We start from the raw sequence: 22,087 nt of genomic DNA, 5'->3' as shown, positions 1-22,087 counted from the left end.
TTTTTTCCGTTTTCTTTGCGGAATCTGATCACAATGAGCGCCATTTTGCACCTGGCATTTCAGAGTATTGGGGTGGTTTATGGGGACATAGGGACTTCTCCCCTTTATGTGTTTTCTAGTACTTTTACAGATGGAATCCGTCATCCAGATGACATTCTCGGCGCTCTGTCTCTTATAATTTATTCACTCACTCTTTTGCCCCTCGTCAAATATGTTTTCATTGTGCTTTGGGCCGATGATAACGGAGACGGTATGTGTCCAATGATTCCAAGTATTTCTTACCTTTTGGTCTCTATGTATATAAGATATTGTGAAGATGGATTAAAATTAGTCGATGTCAGGTGGGACGTTTGCACTTTATTCCCTGATATGCCGCCATGCAAAGGTGAACGTTACAGCGAAGCAACAAGCAGAGGACAGAGAGCTTTCAACATATAAGCTTGCTACACCCAGTAGACAGCTCAAAAGGGCTTTGAAGATAAAAGAAGTTTTAGAAAAAAGTAATGCAGCGAAGACGATTTTACTCATGCTGGCGCTTCTTGGTACCTCCATGGTTATTGGAGATGGTGTCCTCACTCCTTGCATATCAGGTCTTGGTCCTCCCCAATATCCAAGTCCAAAAAATAGTACTATACCTGTTAAATATTTACAATACAGACCATCTTATATTTACTGATTCTGGATTTTAATGATATTGAAGGGTAATCTTATTCTTTATCTGCATGCAACAGTTGTATCAGCAGTTCAGGGAATACAGACTGTCGACAAATCACAGTGCAAAATTATATGAACACAGGAGAGCCCACAGGAAATCATTCTTAAATGGCAGTCATTCGACACCATCATCCCCTGGGAAAACCCGCCCTCAAGGTAGCCCTTCCTCTCCTTTTCGCCCTGCTAATGGTCTTCCCACAGCCAGGCACACCCCTCCCTTCACCGAACCCATTAATGACCTCCCTGTTCCTTCTCCGCCTCCAATTAATCCAAAGGATTTCACTCCCATCCCTCAATTAGTGCCATCTACCACTAATGACTTCTCAGTTGGCTCTATCCCCATTCCCATCTCTTCTTCGTCTCTGCAACCCAGGCAAGCTGTTAACAAAGGGAAGGAGAAATTGCATTGTGTTGGACCCACTCCCCCAAATTCCCCTTTCTCCTCCCCTGTCAATCTCTTTGACAGCGATCTCGACCTGGTTCAAACCAGAGCTTCTCTTCAGCTTGAACCCCTCTCGATCCACAAACTTGGCCCATGTTTGCCTGTGATCAGTCCGGAATCGGCCAAAAATATTACGGTCCGGAAGAAAGGTCGGGGAGGCTCTCGACACCTCAGAGGCAGAACCATTGCATCAAATGAAGGAATCCGAAATCTGTCTCTTGTTGAGGTTCCCGTCCTTGAAGATTCGTATCCACAGCCCCTTAGAGCAAGCAAGGCTGCAAAGTCTCCAAAATGATCCCTGTTTTATCCTTCAACATCCGGGGGCTTGGCGTGGACCCAAAATTCATCACGCTAAAAAGTTTCTTTTTTCATTCCAGGGCCTCAATCATTCTAATACAGGAAACTATGCATGGGAAGGAGGACTCTCTGTCATACTTTCGGAGAATGCTGCCCTCTTGGCACATGGCTGCTACAGAGGCGAATGGGCTTTCGGGGGGCATGATTACTCTTTGGGATCCGTCCAAGGTCAAGGCAAAGGCTTACAGATGTTTCGCTGGAATATTAATAACAGTGTCAATTCGTGGAATTGATTTTCCTATAAACATTCTTAATCTATATGCTCCGTACAAGTCCCGATTGTCTTTCTGGAACAGGGTATTCGCATCTGAACTATTCAATATGAACAACCTCATCATAGCGGGAGATACAAATTCTGTTTTATCTTCAAGCGAGGTTTGGGGAAAAGGTAAGATAAACAATGTCTTGGCGGACCTCATCAATTCCGAGTTGATAAACAGAAATATGGTTGACATCATTCCCGCTAGGAACAGGCCGACATGGTCCAATGGAAGAAAAGGAAATGCCTTCATTGCCAAAAGGTTGGATAGAGTGTTCATCCACTTCAGTCTCATTGACAAATTAGGCCTGCCGAAGCTGTCTGTGGAGAATGTCATGATCTCTGATCACTTCCCCATTCTCTTATCTTGGCCTGACAAGATCTTCAGAAGAGGCTACTCTTTTAAGTTCGACAACAGCCTCCTTCTTGACCCTGTCTTCAATCTTTTTATTCAGAACGCATGGGAAGAAATCAAGGACAGGGAAAAAACAAAATTCATTTTTTCCTCTTTCAGGGAAAAACTATCCGAGCTCAGGGATATGGTGAAAAAATGGCAATACCAAAAACACCAGGAAGACAAGGCAGACCTAAAACGGGTTCAACAGGAACTGGAGTCCATTATGGAATCCACTGACTTCTCCTCCTACTCTCTTGAAAGGAAAAGTCGCATCAGAACTCTGGAGAATAGAAGATACTGCTTATTAAAACAGGAAGAAGAAAAATGGAGGCTCAAAAGCCACGCCATTTGGCTTGAACAGAGTGACAAAAACACAAAATTCTTCCATAAGTTTGCCAATGCAAGAAGAGAGAGGAACTTTATTTGGAAAATAAAGGATGACCACGGGAATGAGGCTGTCTCGCAGAAGGATATCACGCGGCACGCGGTAAGTTTTTTCAAAAAGCAGTATAGCAGATCAAATGATATTGCTTTCAGTGATATAAGATGGGGGATAGACCCGATGCCAGTGATGTTTGATCATGATATGAATGAGGATATGTTCCGTCCTGTTGATGAGAATGAACTCCTCGAGGCCATGAAATCCTTCAAAAAGGATAAAGCCCCTGGGCCGGATGGTTGGACTATTGATTTCCTTACTCACTTCTTTGACCTTTTTAAAAGAGATCTGCTAAGCATGGTCCAGGCCTCCAGGCTATCTGGTCAAATCCACAGCCTATCCTCCTCCACTCTCATTGCTCTCATTCCCAAGAAGGATTGCTCTCTTTCAAGATCATCACAAAAATCATTGCTCTTAGAATAAAAGGAACTCTGGCCCATTATCTATCTCCAAACCAGCATGCATTCCTAAAGGGATGGAACATCCATGACGCAGTGGCCACCACTCAGGAATGTCTCCATTCCATTTCTGTCAACAACTCCAAAGCAGCCATCCTGAAGATTGACCTGCAGCGGGCTTTCGATGTTATTGACTGGGGGTATCTTCAATGCCTCCTTGCCAAAATTGGATTGTCTCCTGCAGTCATCCGCTGGATTATGGGCTGCATTGAAAATGTTAACTATGCTATATTGGTGAATGGTCGACCTTCCCCTTTCTTCCAGGCTGAAAGGGGCCTTCGGCAAGGATGCCCTCTATCTCCCCTTCTCTTTATCCTTGCTATTGATGCCATGAGTCTTCATATCAATCGTGCTGTGGCACTGAAAGAATACTTTCTGATAAGGATCTGCAAGAATATCAATATATCGCATAACCTCTTTGTCGACGATGTACTCTTATTTGCTATGCTTTCAAAGGCTACATGGCTGTGCATAAAATCCATCCTTGACCATTTTCACAAAGCTTCTGGGCTTGCCATCAACAAAGCTAAATCAATTCTCTACCATAATGGCTCTGATGAGGACCTGATTCTCTGGATATCCCAGCTCTTCGAAATTCAGTCCAAACCTCTATCGGATGGCATCAAGTATCTTGGGTTTCGATTAAAAGCTCATTCCTACAAGTTGGCGGACTGGCGTTGGCTTGTCGACCGTTTTCTCAATAAGATTGCCCTCTGGAGTTTCCGCTCCCTCTCTTTAGGTGGCAGGATTGTGCTCGTCAAATCGGTTTTATCCCAGCTCTCAGTTTTCTGGGGTCACCTCTTCCTCCTCCCGGCAAGTATTATCCAAGCTATCAACAGGATTATATCCAGCTTTATTTGGGGAGCCAAGGCTGATCGTAGGAAAATTCATCTTGCAAAGCTAGACCTTCTCACATTACCAAAAAAATTTTGATGGTTGGGGTCTTCTGAACATTAAGACTTTTGGGACTGCTCTTCTCTGTAAATCCCTTTGGAGGGGTATTTTTGGTTCCAACCCATGGAGCGACATCATTCGACAGAAATATCAAAGAGGAAGAGGCATTGAATTCTGGTTCAGATTTGATTCTATTGGCATTCAACAGGGCTCCGCCATATGGCTCAGTTTCAGAAGGGTCCAACGATACTTTCTCAGGAATCTTAAATGGAAAATCTACACAGGCAGAAAGATTCTCATTGGCCTGGACTCCTTTGCTGGATTCAGGGGCATGCTACAGGTTCCTCCTCCTCTTCTTTTTTTCCTTCGCAGATCTGGCTACTTCACATGGGACCGCATCATAAAGGAATGGTGTGGACTTTCACCCATGCTTCGAGATGCTGATGACATAGGTCTTCCACGGGACCTGCTCCCACTTTGGACCAATCTTATTTCCTCTCTCCAGCTGGGAGGAATCCTGCGCTCTACAAATGATGATCATCTAATATGGTCCCTTCCCTACTCTTCCTCTCATGCAATTGTAAAAGATATATATTTCGACCTCATTTCGAATTCAATCAAATCGAACAGACATCGCTTTCCAGTCTTCTGGTGGAAGCTTGGTTGTCCCCTCAAAGTGACCTTATTCTCCTGGCTGGTGCTTTTCAACAAAAATTTGTCTTGGGATTCCTTGAGGAGGCGATCATGGCACGGTCCAAGTAGATGTGTTCTCTGCAAAATGGAGGAGGAGACAAACTTCCACCTTTTCTTCAAATGCTCTGTCTCACAACAAATCTGGTATGAACTTGCACAGTTTTTTTCTTTTCAGCATCTTAACTTCATCTCTGTTGATGCAGCGTTTGCCTGGTGGGGACGACAAAACACTCTTCGGCCTATTCTTCCCATCACCTTATGGTCTCTTTGGAAGTGGAGGAACCTAAATTTTTTTGAGGATTCTTCTATCTCTGCCAAATATGTTCTCTCTTCCATCTCTGCTCTTTATCTTCCAATCAGCTGAATGATGCAATGGTTTTTGCCCTTTCTGATTTTGGGATTTGATCATATGAACATACAGCATGATGGTAATCTGTTTTACATGATGTGCTATGTTGCTTATCGGTAGTATTCATGAGTTTTCAATCTCATACAGAACTATCTGAATATCTTGTATATATATCCTCAATATAATATCATGATTTTCTTTCTGGAAAAAAGAGCAAAAAAGAAAACGACAAATGTCGAAATGAAGACCATATACAAAAGCAGGATCGGTATAAAGGTCCTCCGCCTGTAAGGACAAAAGAAACTGTATGCACTCCGAAGTTAAGCCGAGAGATTGAAATGAAGCCTGTTCAACCAAAACACATAGCATATAATTCATAGCAACTAGCATCTTATATAGCAAATAGATCCTTGGGCAAAAGCTCAGTATACAAGTCTATATACAAAAATATCAGAGTTGAGTTTCAGATGTGATCTGGGTCAGATATAGTAGGTCATGCCAACTTGCAAAAGATTTCTGTGTGGAATCTCCAAAGCAGCTTGTCCTTTTTTGCAATTCTTCTTCAAAATGTAATATGCATAGTTCACTATGAATCGTTTGAACAACGATGAATCTTCGCTTGCAATAACCTCGCTATCTCCCATCAAATATACCACACCTGATTTCATTGCATTTTCTAAGAAATCCAACTCCTCCTGGAGGCTCTCCATGGTGCGGGCATCCATGACTGCATTTTCAGAGACCGTCCCAATATCAACTATACTCTCTGGACGGTCACAATTATTTTCTTCACTCTCAGGTCGATTATTGATATCATGAGTGTATATGTTATCTGACAGTATAAATTCTCTCAAGGATTGCAGTAATTGATTCTCAAACTCCACATTCCCTGTCCGTTTGTCTCTATACCCATACCGAGCAATGCATCTGTACATTTTTTCTTCTTTGGGACCAACGCGGCGAAATAAAAAGCGTTCTCCCTCTGGAACTGTATTCACAGGCAGATACTTGACACAGACGAATACAAGGACAGAATGTATGGCAGGGAGGTTTCTGACGAAATGTGCAAATATTGCTGGAACTCCTTGTGTATAGGAGTCCTATTCCTGGAACTTTGGTCACACCCAGGCTTAACATGTATTCTGTTGTCACCTTCTGCTCCACCTCATAGGCATATCTCTTTGCATGGACATAATGCCACACATACATCACAAGTACTAACACTGCAGCAAAAGCTAATGGAAGGTATCTTTTTTTGTTTTTTTAACAGTTAGTAGACGCGTACGCGTATCTATGCAATCTGAAAACTAACAATCTGAACATGAAAACGAATATGCAGCGATGACCTGATACCGACTCTTGCATGGATGATGTTAAAATTTCATGCGTTTGAAAAGAAAATCATAAGAGAATATAATTCAATATAATATATAAAATATATGGTTGAACGAATACATTACTGAGATTAGTAGTATGACCTGATACCGACTCTTGCATGGATGATGTTAAAATTTCATGCGTTTGAAAAGAAAATCATAAGAGAATATAATTCAATATAATATATAAAATATATGGTTGAACGAATACATTACTGAGATTAGTAGTAAATTTAGAGATATGTGAATATATATTAAATAAAACTAATACCTAGTTTTAGTTAACTGGCCATGCAATTATAAATATCTCATGGAAGTAAAGATAGTTCTAATATATAAAATATATGGTTGAACGAATACGTTACTGAGATTAGTAGTAAATTTAGAGATATGTGAATATATATTAAATAAAACTAATACCTAGTTTTAGTTAACTGGCCATGCAATTATAAATATCTCATGGAAGTAAAGATAGTTCTAATATATAAAATATATGGTTGAACGAATACATTACTGAGATTAGTAGTAAATTTAGAGATATGTGAATATATATTAAATAAAACTAATACCTAGTTTTAGTTAACTGGCCATGCAATTATAAATATCTCATGGAAGTAAAGATAGTTCTAATTAATTAATGATATGCTAGAATGAACTGGCCATGCAATTATAAATATCTCATGGAAGTAAAGATAGTTCTAATTAATTAATGATATGCTAGAATGAGATATGCTAGCGTAAAATTTTATTATTAGTAAAAATTATTTTTTTTAATTTATTTTTTAATGATAATAATGAAATTGTTAGGAATAAAATGCAATTAAATATATATTATTTCTAATATCAAGTAAAATTAAGTTGTTTTTTTGCGATTTTTTGGAAGCTTTTTGGGTTTCCAGTGTAATTTCCCTAAAATCAGGAAGGAATTTATTGAAATCACAAGTTTGATGGGTAAACCCTGCGCAATGGCCGTAGGTTTTTTCAGGGTGTCGAATCTATATATACAGTCCAAAAAAGAGTAAAAAACATAAATCAAGATTTCACCTCAAATTTTTCCACCTGATTCCCGAAAATCCAAAAAATTGCACTAAAGACAACTCCAAGTAAAACACTATTTATGCAATTTGATTGAACTTTTAGATTTTAATAATAAACATTTTTCTAAAAAGTCTAATTTTATTTAAGTGATGAAAGTTAAAGATATATGAAGCGAAATAGATTAAAAGAAGAGGATTCTTTACTCTTATTTAAAGAGTTGATTTTTATTTTTTATTATATATTAAATTATTTTTAAGTTAAAATAATATTTTTTAATTAGATATAGTATAAAATGTTAAGAAGTTAGTTTTTGGTTTATGATTCAAGAAGTAGATTAAATATAGAATAATTGATTCGCACTAAAGACAACTCCAAGTAAAACACTATTTTTGTAGTTTGATTGAACTTTTAGATTTTAATAATAAACATTTTTCTAAAATGTCTAATTTTATTTAAGTGAGGAAAGTAAAAGAGATATGAAACCAAATAGCTTAAAAGAAGAAGGATTCTTTCCTTTTATTTAAAGAGTTGATTTTTATTTTTTATTATTTATTAAATTATTTTTAAGTTAAAATAATATTTTTTTAATCAGATATAGTATAAAATGTTAAGAAGTTAGTTTTTGGTTTATGATTCAAGAAGTAGATTAAATATAGAATAATTGATTTTATGTCCAAGCTTAAAATAACCAAAGCCAAAACATATGTAACTTTATTTAAATATTATAGGTTTTTGAGTTTTTGGTTGGAATTTAATGAAAAATGTGAAATTTTCATCTTTTAAATTTAAAATCGGTTTTTGATTCTATATATAGATTCAACACTCTATAAAATCCGTGGAGTAGTGGGATTGTAGAGAGTTCATATCTTAAATTTGTGATTCCAACAAACCCCTTCCAAATTAGATCAAAAAATATTCCAAGAAAACTTTCAAAACATATAATAGATAGACTACGACTATGAGAGCTATCACACAAATGGGAAAACCAATTGAGAAAGAAGTGCCTTGATTTGAGTTCGACATTAATGTGACAAAAAAAAAGCCTTGCAAACCCATATCCAAGCATGACAAACCAAAACTGCAAAGACAAAGGAGACTACGAAAACTTCAAAACCAAGCAACATAACATAATTGACTAATAGAACCTGAAAGTTGGGTAGACAGAGAAGTATCCAAGTCAATGGGATGGTTGGCCTATTTGGTAGAAGGCATGATTGTTGGGCCTACAGGTGAGTCCAACTCCAAGCATTGTAGTCATCCTTTGACATCATGAAGAACCTCCTTCAACTCATCCAACTTTTACGTCATGTTATCCCTCGACTCATGCCAATCCACCAAGACTTTTCCCATTGAAAGCTTTATATACTAATATAAATCAATTTTACAGAGATAATGATTCTAATGCACTTTGGGGTTGCCCGTATATGTGATCCATGTAACCAATTCATTCATCTCTTTTGGGTTTGGGTTTCTTTGCCCCTCTTACCTAGCATTTGCTCCTACTATGCTAATTTCGACCTAAATACGTAGTGCTATGTGTGACTAATAGAATTATACTGACACTTCATCCCTAAAATGTGCTCGAGAGCCCCCCAAATTCCCTCTTCCTCCATCACCTCACCCATGGCAAACTCTCTAGTGAATCATCATCGCAATAGGGAGGAATACTCAAGCTAGACAAAAGTGAACCAAGGCCAAGGGTTGGAGAAAATTTGTGGAAAATTTAGGCCAAGAAACCCAAGGATACCATCCAACAAGGCACTATGCGAGCTAGAAAAAGAAATAGAGAGCTCCTCCCCAAAATATGTCGTAGGAAAGGGTAGGAGAAAGGCCCAGGGAAAACACTCCACCATCAAGTTATACATTGAGAATTTGCAAGAAAAAGTCATAGTAATCAAAGGAAATAACCCAGGAGTAGTTTTCAAAACAAAGATGGCAAGCTTTCCAAGGAACTTGGCTGAGAAAACTCTTGCAATGATTCTGGAGATATCTCCCACACGAACACATTCAATATGATATGCCATGTAGGGTGGTGGGTTAGACTTCAATACAATCCTTTAATGATTGACATGAGGGGCATGCTAGAGGCAGCCTTGGTGCATTACCTAGGCTCCATGTCTAGTCACCACCTCACTTCACTGCGTTGGCTCCCTGATTGGGGGAGAAGAATCATGTTGAGCGACACCAGATTTGAGATGAGAGTATGGAAGAGCTTCTTAGGTGCAATTAATTATGGAGGATTGCAATTTATAGCCTTCATTGGTGAGTCTGTCAGCGACTTTGTTCCCTGAACACCGAACATGAGAGGGAATAACAACAGGAATTTGACAGATTAGGGAAGCAATTTGGGATAGAAAATTTTCCAAGCACCATCTATGGGAAATTTGAATGGGGGAGGAACCACATAGGAGTTTGTGAACCATTATGACCACTAATTAGGAATCCCCTTGAGGGCATATTTAAGAGAAGATCTTGCCTTAAGCCAAATTCTAATGCAAAGAGCTCAATTGTGTTGATGTTATTGATTCCCATGTGCCCAAAATAGAGATGAAGAAGAGCTCCAAAATATGAAAGAAAAACATCTTCAAAACCCACATTTCCTTGTTTACCCTTGGATGCTCCATCAAATTTTAGTTTGACAGCCTTAAAGAGAAAAAAACCAATGTAGGGTAAGAGAATGAAGGTCTACTCATAGGAGGTGAAGGCCCACTATCATGCATCCATGGTGGTAGACTCTAAACGATAGGATTTTTAGAAGGAGAAGCCTCCCGATCAATAGTTTCCCAAGATACTAAGAGAATAAAATAGATTCTCATAGTTACTTCAAAAGTCACTACTAGAGAGAGTCCACTGAGTGACTTTGACGTTTAAAAATGTTGTTGTTCTATTCCTTCCCTATGGTCAAAAGCATGAATCATGGTGTAAGGATCTTGCCTCTATTTAAAATGGAGTTTGAGAAAAGAGGAGCTCCATTCCTCAATAGTTTTAAGAATATTAGATTTGGTTCCAGTAAGATTGACATAAAAAGGATGCTACTCAATGCATCCTTGTCTTCCTGGGTGTCATGACAGAACCCACTCCTTTTCGTTTCGTTCATTCTTATTGTTAGCAGGCTTGGTCTTATTCTGGGAAGGATAATAATGGCATTATGTTACCATTTTCAATGTCCAAAATAGCCAGCCCTACCATGCCTTTCACGTTCACTCCTCTGCAAGCAGAACGAACCCTTCCCTCTCTCGTCGGAGAATGACTGGTCCGCCCTTAAATAAATGCATCTTACTTCCGGTTACGAATGCTGGACATGACCCTGATTTATTTTCAGGAAGTGGATGGAGGGTGAACTGGAAGGTATTTGAATGGCTCTTCCTTCACATATTTGGTCTTCTCAGTCGCTCGCTTTTTTCTTTCCAGATTGTAGAAAGTATACTAAGGGACCTTCAAAGCCACATGCCAACAACCTGTCCCATGTCAGAGTTTTTGATGAGCAAGGAACCATAGAAAATGAGCCACTTTTGGCCACAGCTGATTCTTCCATGTTTGGGACCAAATCTGAAGGCTTGGAGTCTGAGCGTGCTTAGCTTCACTATGGTAAGCTTCTTTAACATTGAAAAGGCCCCTAGAAGAGTAACCCTATCGTAATTTATCTTGGTCTTCCGGCTGGGAAATATGGCTTTGCTGTAAAATTTGTTCTAGTTTATTCCTGGCATGGTTAAAAAGCCTAAAGTTCCAAGACTCCATAGTATTCCAAAGGTTCCAATTTGTTTATGAGGAGGAACCCCTCCAATAGTTCACAATCAAGACGAATTGATGAGATTTCATTGTTCTGCAAAGATCTTGGGGATCCTCTTGGGATGCCAGACGAGGGAACTAGCGATGCCAGACAAGGGAACTGATTCTAGGATTCATCTCAAAATTGAGCCATCTTCGCGTCACGTACTTCCCAAAAGTAGTGGTTTTGAACCAAGTGCTTTCCTCAACATGCAAGATTCCAAATAGAGGAATCAGACACATCGTTGAGCTGGTTTTCCGCTATTGTAGTTTTTGTTCTAGAGTTTATGTGAAATTTCTCATCCTCTTTGAAGCCCTATCCACCATAGTTTGGCTCCCCGTACCATGTTTAAAGTAGTTTGGCTCCCAGTACCATGCTTAAAGTTTTGGGATCACGAAGACTTAACCATCCCCTTGCCTTAGGAAGTCCAAGTTTCCCTAGGAAACAAGAGCCCATTTCGTTTTTGTAGATATGCCTCCCCACATAAAGGAGCATTGAAGAGATCATATGGAGTTTAATATGCATTTGGGAGCTCCAAGTCAAGAAAAGAGGTATTAAATAGAAAAGGTTTGGAGCATCGATTTAAGCAACACTAGTTGACCTACAAGGTTGAGAGAATGAACCGTCCAATTCGCAAGGTGCTTAGGTATTTTTTGAATAAGGTATGTCCAAGGTTTGACATTCAAGTCATTCACCATGAGGAGGGCACCCAAATACTTGGTAGGGAGCAAACAACATTCATATCTAAGAATCCTTGTGACATGATCTTGAATAGCCAACAAAGCAATTAAGAAGAAGATCTTACACTTTTGCAGGTTGATCTTTGTTCCCAAAGTATCCATGAATTCTTCCAAGACCTCTTGGGAACGCCAACACTTCCTTGACCATGGAGCATCCCATCAACAATATATCATCAAAAAAATTGTTTATGGGAGGTTGGGTCTTCTTCTTTGAACAATCTAAGCCTATGGATCTTTCTATCTAGTCCCGCATCTTTGATAGAGCATCCTAGGCCTTCAACTACAAGGATAAAAAGAAAGGGAGATAGGGTGTCACCTTTCCTAATCCCCCTAGAAGAGTTAAAGGTGGTCGAGGGGGAAGCCATTGATGATAACGAAGAATAAATACAAAGAGTTGAGGAAGAGGATCCACCTGGTCTAGGAAAAAGAAAAATGAAAAGCTAGAAGCATAATCGAAGAAAATACCATCTGAGCCTGTCAAAATCCTTCAATAAGTCAAGTTTTATAATCATAACATTTTTGGATTGTTGAAGTGAGTGAATAATTTCACAAGCCACTGTTATGCCATCCAAGGAGTTACCAATGAAGGGATAAGAACCTAACACCATGCAGTATAGTGTCACACCCAATGCCCACACATCAGCAATTTTACCATGATATGTCAAGCCTATTGAAAACAGGCAACAAAAATTGTCAGGCCTATTTTGACAACTGAAGTATCTGTCCTTTAACATGTGACCCTTTCTTCCTTTCCTCTGGTCTTTCATTTCATTGAACAGGCTTTTATTTACAAGAGAACAAGCATGAATTGAAAATATAATATATGTCGAGTATAAGAATGTAATCTGACAACAAACAAGATGGACAATATATCATCGAAGATATGAATACAGTACAAATTAGCAGCAATGATTGTCCAAATCTTGAGCAGATGGTATTTGTATAACTAGCAAAGTTTCAAACATTGTACCTAGGCAACATTCTGGTGCAGTGAAAACAGGAGTACCAGGAGACCTTCGAAGCTTATCATTGCTGCCCTATATACATCCAAAGGAACATTGGATTTTGTAAAACATTTCCTCCCAGTAACTGAATCCTCATTGTCCAACGTTAACATTTAATAAAAAATACTCACCTAACAATAGTCAACAGTAGGCATTTGTAATTGTCTATAACTATCAAAAGGTGCAGTTTGAGAGGTCATGTTTAGAACACATTCACTATCAGAAAGGAAGGTACACTCAGAGAGCAACTTTCTTACCTCAAACATCCTGCTAACACTGAAGTCAGAAATCTTAACTGTTCCATCGCTGCCAACCAGAAGGTTTTCTGGTTTGATATCTCCATGAAAGATATTCTGCACAGTAATTTTCAGGTTCCCAACTAAGAAAGTGGATGGAGGCAAGTCCAAATTTAACACAGTAAAAAGAAGATAAGTTTCAATATTAAGCTATTTTATTTTTCCAACAATAGAGAGAATGATTGGTATTCTCCTTCAAATTGTTTTAGTGAAAACAAGGTATGCAATATGTAAATATTTCAAAATTTGGTAACAAAAAAATGGCAGAATCAAAGCTTGAATAAAACCTTTTATGATTTATCCAATGAAATGAAGGAAAAAAAAGAACAAGATATTGAAAATAATAGTAATAGATTCTGAATTAGTTCTAATACATTCAATAATCCTGACAAAAGCTTGAAAAAACTTCAATGAGCAGTGCTCTTTATATGTTTCTCCCAATACAAAATTATCATTCCCTGTTCAACAAAGGTAGTGAAACGATCCCTAAGCCTGTGAATGCATTGGACCGCTGATAAGTACAATTCTTAACTTTTGAGAAGTATGAGTGAAAATTGTGACATGAGTGAGAAAGGATTTTTCTCTTCTGAAATTGGAAACAATAAATCTTACCCAATATACTATATCTTCTTCAAGTTCTTAAAGTTTTTTGGGTTGTTAGTTGTCAAGCTAGGAAACCGGATTCATCCTAAACCCCCTGCGAATCCCGAATCCGGCAAATCCGACACGATTCGGTCCGGATTCGTGTCCAAATCACAGGACACGTCGTGTCCGTTTCGGACACGTCATGTCCGAGGGCGTGTTGCGATTTTCAGGGGCGTGTCGCGATTTTAGGACACGTGTCCGGTTTCCAGGACTCGCTAAGCTCAGCGTGGGTATGAAAAGGGCGTTTTTGCTCATTAATATTTTCATTTGGTAAGTGATTTGTGCTGTTGCAGCAAGGAGTAGAGCATTTTGGCAGCTTCATAATCAAGTCTAGGCCCTAGTATTGATATGCTATTCATGGTAATGTTAAATTCTTAAAGTAAAAGTGACATTCTCCTTAATCTTCATTTTCATCCTTTTACTTAAATTTTTAACATTACCATGAAATGACTCAGGATGTTTGAGAGTGGTTCCGGCCTCATTGGATTTCATATGGAGAAAGTAGAATTTTAGATTTCATTCAAAATCCAGCAGACTTATCAGTTTTTCAGGATTTTAGGATTGGGGGATTGCAATGTTTCCATTGAATTTTGTCATGTATTAGGGTATGGAACTCGTATTTAATCAAGAGCACCAAACCGAGAGCTTCTGAATATGTCGCTCCCGCTCCCGTTTTCGCTCCCGCACCCCGCTTTCGCTCCCGCTCCCAAGTAACACTATTTCTGATGATATGGGTCTGGACACCACTGTTGAGTTGGCATTGGCCAACATGGATCTCAATGATCCAGTGCTAGAGCCTATTAGATTTGATGACTTAGAGGGGTCAGCCTCCATACCAGCAGATGCAAAGGCGACTATGGATATAGGGGAGGAGGAGGATGTAGAGGAGAGCAGTGGGGACCATGATGATGGGGACAGTGATGTTGATTCTGATGTTGATTGATGCCTTGAGGCTTGTATACCTCTAGTTGTTTTATATTTTCTATTTCTATTTGCCATTGGCATTTTACCAACACTACCTATGTAACACATTTTGATTTGATGACTTTATGAGAAAACTACAGTTGTCAGTGTGTTTATCTTACTATCTTGTAGTTGTAAGTTGTCTTTCAGTTATGAATTATGAATCATGATTTAAATTTTTAATAGATTTATCATTTATGTGACCAGTACCAACATTTATTTGAATTTTGTATGTACTATGCATGCTAATAGCTATAGATGAAGATCTATGTTTGAAATCAATAAATTTATATCATTAATTAAAATTTGTGTAAGAAATATGATAATATCTAATTGTTAATATATATATATATATATATATATATATATTTAATAAAATAATATATAACGTGTCCTAACGTGTCCTGTTCCGGGGGGTCAGCGTGTCCCGAATCCGACACCACGAATCTCGAATCCTACGTGTCCCGAATCCCCGTGTCAGGTGACTTAGTTGTCAAGTCTCTATATGGCACAAGGTTACCACAGCGTCCTCTGTGTAACCAAGAATTCCTTTCAATTTTCCCTCAGATTCCTCCCTATAAAATGAAATGCACCATATATAGTTAAAATGAAATACACAACCTTGAAACTTATTCCTGACAGAGATTGTATATATCCTCTTCCCTTCCTCTTCTTAGGGGGTAACTGAGACTACTTACTTAATGGCTGCCTTGATCTCGTCATAAGTGGCAGACTTCTCAAGTCTAACAGTCAAATCAACAACTGAAACATCTGGTGTGGGTACTCGGAAGGCCATTCCAGTCAACTTTCCATTGAGAGCTGGTAGAACCTTGCCAACAGCCTTCAAAAATACAATCACAATTAGTAGCTGTGAGAACATAAAAGGTGATGCTGGTGGGGATTCATATTAACAAAATTAGAAGAAAAATATGCAGAACCCAACTAGATTACAGAGAATTAACCAATTGCAAGTACACAGTTAATGTTTCTCCAAAGAAATCCAACAAACAAATAAAACCTAATCACCCTAAGCATGGGACAATATGATAAAATGCGAAAATTAGGTAAGAAATAAAAAATATTAAATTCAAATGGGATCCAATGTCAAGCAACTGTGTTGTTGTGCCTACTATAAAGAAGTGGTACTTCCCAATTTCTCTCCTAACAGTCACCTAACTGTCAAGGGTAACCATAAGGATGAACAAACACCAGTGGAAAATAGAAACAGACAAGCTTAACAAAGTGGGCTATACAAAGAGATAATTTGGATGTAAAGATAGGAAAATCGTGAGCCCTAGGTTTCGAACAACAGTGCACTTTCATGACTGCGTGAAAGTAATGGTAACAAGCTGTATTTTGTCACTTGACACGGGAAGGTGGTAGTCTCACTGTTTGTTGCTCAGGTAAGACCCTGGTCATACTAAGTTTTGTTCAGGTAAGGTCCTAATCATAACTTCCCATGAAGAGAAGACATTTCAGACATTTCAGGTTTCTCAGGGCTATCTTGAAGCAGCTGAGGTAATTTTTATACATGAAAAGAATGACCGACAGAATACTCTGAGAAGTAAATCAATAAAACTAACCTTATAAAGTGTTTAATGTGAATGATAATCACTAGAATAAAATATTTACTGATGGTTTTAAATATGTTTAATCATCATTGGTAATTTGTTGCTTCCTACCTTAGCTGCTCCTGTACTGCTAGGAATAATGTTAAAACCAGCTCCTCTATCACCTCGCCAGTCCTTGTTTGAAGGCCATCAACTATCTTCTATGTTGTTGTTTACATACAGAAACATAAGTCAATGCAGCTTGAAAACGCCTTGTATCAATAAAATTCAAGGGCATAATACTAGTTCATAGTAAGTGTACCTGTGATGGAATGGACAGTTGTCATGAGACCTTCAACAATGCCAAACTTGTCATTGATTACCTGCCAGAGAAAACAGAGTGTTTTTGTTCTCTTTTAACATATAGTTCCTCCCCAGCAATATGTAATTTTTCTCATATAAAGACACCTATACAATGAAAACTGTGATAATTTAGTAAAAATATCATTGCAAACCTTAGCCAAGGGAGCCAAGCAGTTAGTAGTACAGGTTGCATTTGAAACAATGTTCAAATCAGATTTGTATTGGTGCTCATTAACCCCAACAACAAACATAGGTGCATCCTTGCTTGGAGCTGAGATAACAACTTTTTTAGCACCTGCCTATTAGAAATCAACAAAAAAAAATTATTATATGGAGTCCAAATTGTAATTTCCATTGTTGCACTTTATACCGTTTGAAATTTACAAAATTAGATATGTTAATAGCCTTTAGGGAGGGAGCGGTATTACATGTGACAACTCCTTAGTTACCTCAAATATCATTTATCAACTTTTAGGTACATTGTATTTTTAACTAGTAGCATGTCGGATAAACTTTGAAGGAAAAAATCAATTATAATTGAATTGTGGAATGGTAATATTCAAACCTTCAAGTGAGCAGTTGTTTTCTCTTTGTCGGTGAAGACACCTGTGGATTCAACCACATACTCTGTGCCAACCTCGCCCCATGGTATTTCCTCAGGATTTCTACAGTTTTCAAACCAAAATGTGAATAGTTAGACAAATGGGAACAAATAGACAATGTCAGCACTTACACTCTGTTCATGCCTAAGCTCAAGCAATAATTGACCTAAGAAACTCTCATTGATCTCCATAAACAAGTGTTTTACCTGAAACCGAACATAGCAACAGATTTTTCTCCAAAGAGTAAAGTTTTCGAGTCTTTGACCTTGACTTCATGATGCTTCCACTGTCCGTGGACACTGTCATACTTGAACATATAATTCTGAAAAATAACAGAGGCACAGAAATTACTGCAGAGATCTTGAGTGGGCAAAATATGGTAGAAGAAAGCTATCAAACAAGTTAATAAAATCTTCCTGTTTCAGTTTGTCCGTAAAACATAAATGCTGTTGGGAATAAATCGAAGAACAAAAAATGCAAAACGAAGAACAATCTTCAGGTAGACGATCCAAAATTCATCAGGAGAATGATGTGCAGGCAGCTTCCAAATTAGCAACTCCATGCTCTTCTGATACTCGATTAAACAATTTGCAATAAGATACATATACTATAAAGAAAACATTGTAAACATATCGATAGAATCCGAAGCAAATTTAAACTGCGTGTACATAACGAAGAGAAACTGTTCCGGGATGATATCTATGAGGCTTCTTCACACCTCTGGTCGTGGGAGCAGATTTACGAGGCTTCTTCACACCTCTGGTCGTGGGAGCAGATTTACGAGCAGCCTAATTTAAAAAAGGAGCTTCAGAATAAAATGCCACAATAAAAACAGCACGCCTCAATTAACTCCACCAAAGATGCAACGGAAGAAATATAGGAAAGTCGTTACCTTTGTTGCGAGCTGCTTCCTTGGAGTCTTTCGTCCGATAGATTTCCATGCTGTCTGCTTCGTACGAGCCATGATTCAAGGAAAAGAGCGATCTACAGCACAGAGAGCAAGAACGAAAGCATAAGACCAAAGCCCAAACATCAAAACAGAAAATCCAAAACCACAACAAAAAATTACTATCAATCTCTTTCAAAAAAACCACTTTTAGGCAATCCAATCGCGATCACACCGCCTTAAATAAAATGGAGATTTTCCCGTACTAAACCCTCGAAAACAAATTTGAAGAACAAGGAAAATAGGAAATCAAAGCAGACATATACTCTGTGACAAACTAAAATGGAAATAAAACATGGATCCTAACCCAAGAACAACCACAAACCCTAGGAAACCAAGAGAATTCACTAATTCAAGAACAATCTGACATAGACTTATGAAGTTGGAATTGTTGAATTTTTATAAAAGGCTGGGCCACCTTCTCGGTGGCTATTTATTTCAAAGCAAACCAATCAACATGATGCTACCAATCAGCATGGTGCTTATCGAAAAATGTTGATGAACTACATTAGATAGTAACCAAATTATTGGAAGTCGGAAAAATGAAATGCTTGACATATTCAACAATAAGGCTCAATGCACTGTAGCAAAAGAAAGCAATCACGTTGTTATCTTACTCCAGATATGTTATATGAAAACATGAAAATATTCATTATCATTGTCAATGTTTTGTATTATATGATATAACATGGTTGACACATTCACTATTCTGCTTGAATTCAAATATGTAATTGGCAGCACGCGGTTAAAAGGCTAAAATGTCCATACCAACTTTCTGTATTGCAGTGAAAAAAAGGGCTTTCAAAACAAAACCTGCTTGATTTTTATGTAGGAAACCAAAAAAAATTGACTAACACTGTCAATTCTTGCAGGCATTAACCTTTGCTACACCACATTAATGCACAGACTTATGCACAAAGGAAATGAATTATAAACAGAATTTAAACAAGCAAAAGACACAACATACCTACCCTGATAAGTGAACAAAAATGCGAAAGCCTATCATCCAAAACTTGCAATTAAGCTAAATAATATTAATGTCGTCATGTCATATCATATAAATGAATGGATGATTGAGTTTAACTGAAAGATGAGAGTAGTAAACGATTAAGATTTTGTGGGGAGTCAATACCCCAACCAGTACCCTTGCATGGTGGTAAAGCTTGTGCAAACATCATGTTTGTTTGATAATTGCATTGCCAAGGAAAGAAGCTTTGTCTGGCTGGTTTCAGTTTTGTTTACCACTTGGCAAGGATATATGTGGTGCGTTCTTGACTCCACTACGCATCCTTCATGAATTTTTTTCAGTTACATATATCATGTGATCTCAGTAATCCCATTGCTGTCCATCCCAGGACAAAGGTGAAAGCAGGCAGGAGGAGGTGGCTGTGGCTGTTACTGTGAGGGACAAATCAACACCCAGCTCAATGCGAGCAAATTGGTGTTGAGATCCCCTCATAACTGCCCAGTGCCAATGCCAACTCCCCTTACCTTGCACGTTAAACATTGATTGGCATGGACCAAACAAAAACAAAAAAGCTTATGGGGACACAAAAAAACTAGACAGTGAGGATTAAGAGGGAGAGATTTATGTCAAGCATCTTCACAGTGCAGAGCTACCTTGATTTTCTGCACGGTACAGGATATGAGGTTGTTCACTGTCTCCACTGATTCTACTGTGAGTTTGGCTGTTGGCAAGCTGTTGACTAATATCTGGAATGCAACTGGTAAAAGTGATCCTCCCACACGCGGGCTGTTGACTCCAACGCCCTTTCCAGTAGGGTTTAGTGCAAGGGGCCTGCATTCTGGTCCGTCTGGAAGAATGGCAAAGCCAGAGGGTAAGAAGGCAACATAAGCTGGATCACCCCCACTCATAACTACATGCATGGCTGGGATGTCCACTGGAGCATAAACTAGAAGAGACCCCGATGCATCTGTGCAAGTCTCTTGCAGGATCAACATGCTGCTGCTTTCGTTGGAATTCATGGCCTAAAATCGAAAACATTCACAGTTAAGGTTAGGGTTCCCCTTACCTTGCACGTTAAACATTGATTGGCATGGACCAAACAAAAACAAAAATGCTTATGGGGACACAAAAAAACTAGACAGTGAGGATTAAGAGGGAGAGATTTATGTCAAGCATCTCCACAGTGCAGAGCTACCTAGATTTTCTACACGGTACAGGATATGAGGTTGTTCACTGTCTCCACTGATTCTACTGTGAGTTTGGCTGTTGGCAAGCTGTTGACTAATATCTGGAATTCAACTGTTAAAAGTGATCCTCCCACACGCGGGCTGTTGACTCCAACGCCCTTTCCAGTAGGGTTTAGTGCAAGGGGCCTGCATTCTGGTCCGTCTGGAAGAATGGCAAAGCCAGAGGGTAAGAGGGCAACATAAGCTGGATCACCCCCACTCATAACCACATGCATGGCTGGGATGTCCACTGGAGCATAAACTACAAGAGACCCCGATGCATCTGTGCAAGTCTCTTGCAGGATCAACATGCTGCTGCTTTCGTTGGAATTCATGGCCTAAAATCAAAAACATTCACAATTAAGGTTAGGGTTTCATGAGAGGAATTATTCTCCAAGAAGCATTTCAAGAAAAAGAAAAGGAACATATGCTTGCTCTTAGAAGAGAAACACAGTTGCCAGGATCTTGTCCTTTCGGAATGTGAGCCATTTCTTGCATTGGACCTCCATTTGACAGTATATCCCACTGCTCCAGTTTTTTTTTTTTTTTAATCAGTGGTCAGTAGAGAGTACCGGCTGTGGATGAAACGAAATAGAAAAAACAATGCCATGCTATGAATTATTGAGTCCAATTATTCCTTACCTCGCTTCTGAGTCTCTCATCCCTCAAGAAATCAAATAATCTTTGCGGAGAAACAGGAAGCCACACTGATGTGGCCGCGCTCAGCACGACACCAGGTGGCTCTCCAGGGTCATCGATGCTCTTTCTTGTCATAACACGAACATCCTCATCAATGTTACCAGAGAGCTTATTCCAGGTGTGTACAGTTGACACACTCACTCCAGCACAGAAACTGTCCGTCATGCATTGCGCAAGTCTCAACATGCTGTGACGCCCGGCAAGGCTCAAAATTACATGATGTGGGATGTGGTAAATAGTCAAATATTCTTTTATTTGCAAATCTTGAAGTAGCCTATGGGTTGTCTCATCACTGGAGGATCCCATGGTAAGAAAGGAAACCCAACTACAATCCATCACAATGAAGGGAGCTAGGATATGAATCATCACACTACTCGATTCTTTGATAGAATACATCTTGTCTTTCTACTAAAATTTCCACATATGGTAACTTCATCGCATACTAGGGAAACAATCTATGCTTAATCACAATTATTCGAGCAATACACGACTCAATCGCAAATCTGAAAGTTAATATTCCCCAATGCAAACTAGGAAGTGCGACTAATCGCAAGTAAGGGGAGCAAATGATGACTAAATTGCAAAATCACACATTAGAGAGTGTGTGGGTACATCATTGCATACTAGAGAAGGGATTTATGACTCATCACATACTAATGATATGATCTATGACCCAATTGCAAGCAAGGTAGGTTTCCTATGACTCAATCACTAGTCGCAAGCCTAAACCTGGTCGCCAGTCGCAAACTTACTCTAACTTAATCACTAAAAATCAAAGAAAATATATGATTCCCCTCTATCTGAGTTATGAGGAATGAATGCAATATCCAATGCTTTAAAATAGGAAATGTACATCCATACCTCTTGTTGATGAACTTTTGGTTGGAGAGATAAAACCATG

General features: G+C 38.7%; 2 protein-coding genes and 1 pseudogene across 3 annotated transcripts in view; all 3 read right to left on the bottom strand.

Annotated features, from left to right (window-relative positions):
* Nucleotides 1-5,481: 5,481 nt before the first annotated feature.
* LOC149240013 (potassium transporter 22-like) lies at nucleotides 5,482-13,746 on the bottom strand. The gene is made up of 4 exons (XM_089370033.1): nucleotides 13,187-13,746; nucleotides 12,896-12,962; nucleotides 12,476-12,592; nucleotides 5,482-5,990 (listed from the first exon to the last, which is right to left on the bottom strand). The coding sequence occupies exons 1-4, from the start codon at nucleotides 13,193-13,195 to the stop codon at nucleotides 5,482-5,484; spliced, it is 702 nt and encodes a 233-aa protein (XP_089226159.1). The 5' UTR covers nucleotides 13,196-13,746.
* Nucleotides 13,747-15,301: 1,555 nt separating this feature from the next.
* The window catches only part of LOC149240011 (glyceraldehyde-3-phosphate dehydrogenase, cytosolic-like), a 156,513-nt pseudogene continuing 149,727 nt past the window's right edge, over nucleotides 15,302-22,087 (bottom strand). Inside the window, exons 3-9 of the transcript XR_016246477.1 lie at nucleotides 17,555-17,670; nucleotides 17,312-17,411; nucleotides 16,899-17,045; nucleotides 16,687-16,766; nucleotides 16,516-16,597; nucleotides 15,532-15,674; nucleotides 15,302-15,408 (exon numbers count right to left, since the gene is read on the bottom strand). The product of XR_016246477.1 is annotated as a glyceraldehyde-3-phosphate dehydrogenase, cytosolic-like (transcript). The remainder of the gene's footprint in view (nucleotides 15,409-15,531; nucleotides 15,675-16,515; nucleotides 16,598-16,686; nucleotides 16,767-16,898; nucleotides 17,046-17,311; nucleotides 17,412-17,554; nucleotides 17,671-22,087) is intronic.
* LOC149240012 (homeobox-leucine zipper protein ROC5-like) lies at nucleotides 17,662-20,822 on the bottom strand. Its single transcript, XM_089461017.1, has 4 exons — nucleotides 20,496-20,822; nucleotides 19,915-20,283; nucleotides 18,241-18,332; nucleotides 17,662-18,136 (listed from the first exon to the last, which is right to left on the bottom strand). Exons 1-4 carry the CDS (start codon nucleotides 20,820-20,822, stop codon nucleotides 18,100-18,102), a joined length of 825 nt encoding a protein of 274 aa, XP_089317143.1. The 3' UTR covers nucleotides 17,662-18,099.

Source organism: Pinus tabuliformis, chromosome 8, assembly GCF_031772625.1.
Source record: "Pinus tabuliformis cultivar Carrire ecotype Pingquan chromosome 8, CPIR1, whole genome shotgun sequence".
Lineage (NCBI taxonomy): Eukaryota > Viridiplantae > Streptophyta > Pinopsida > Pinales > Pinaceae > Pinus > Pinus tabuliformis.
Note: the sequence above shows the minus strand (reverse complement) of the source record. Positions and strands in the feature narration are given on the sequence as shown.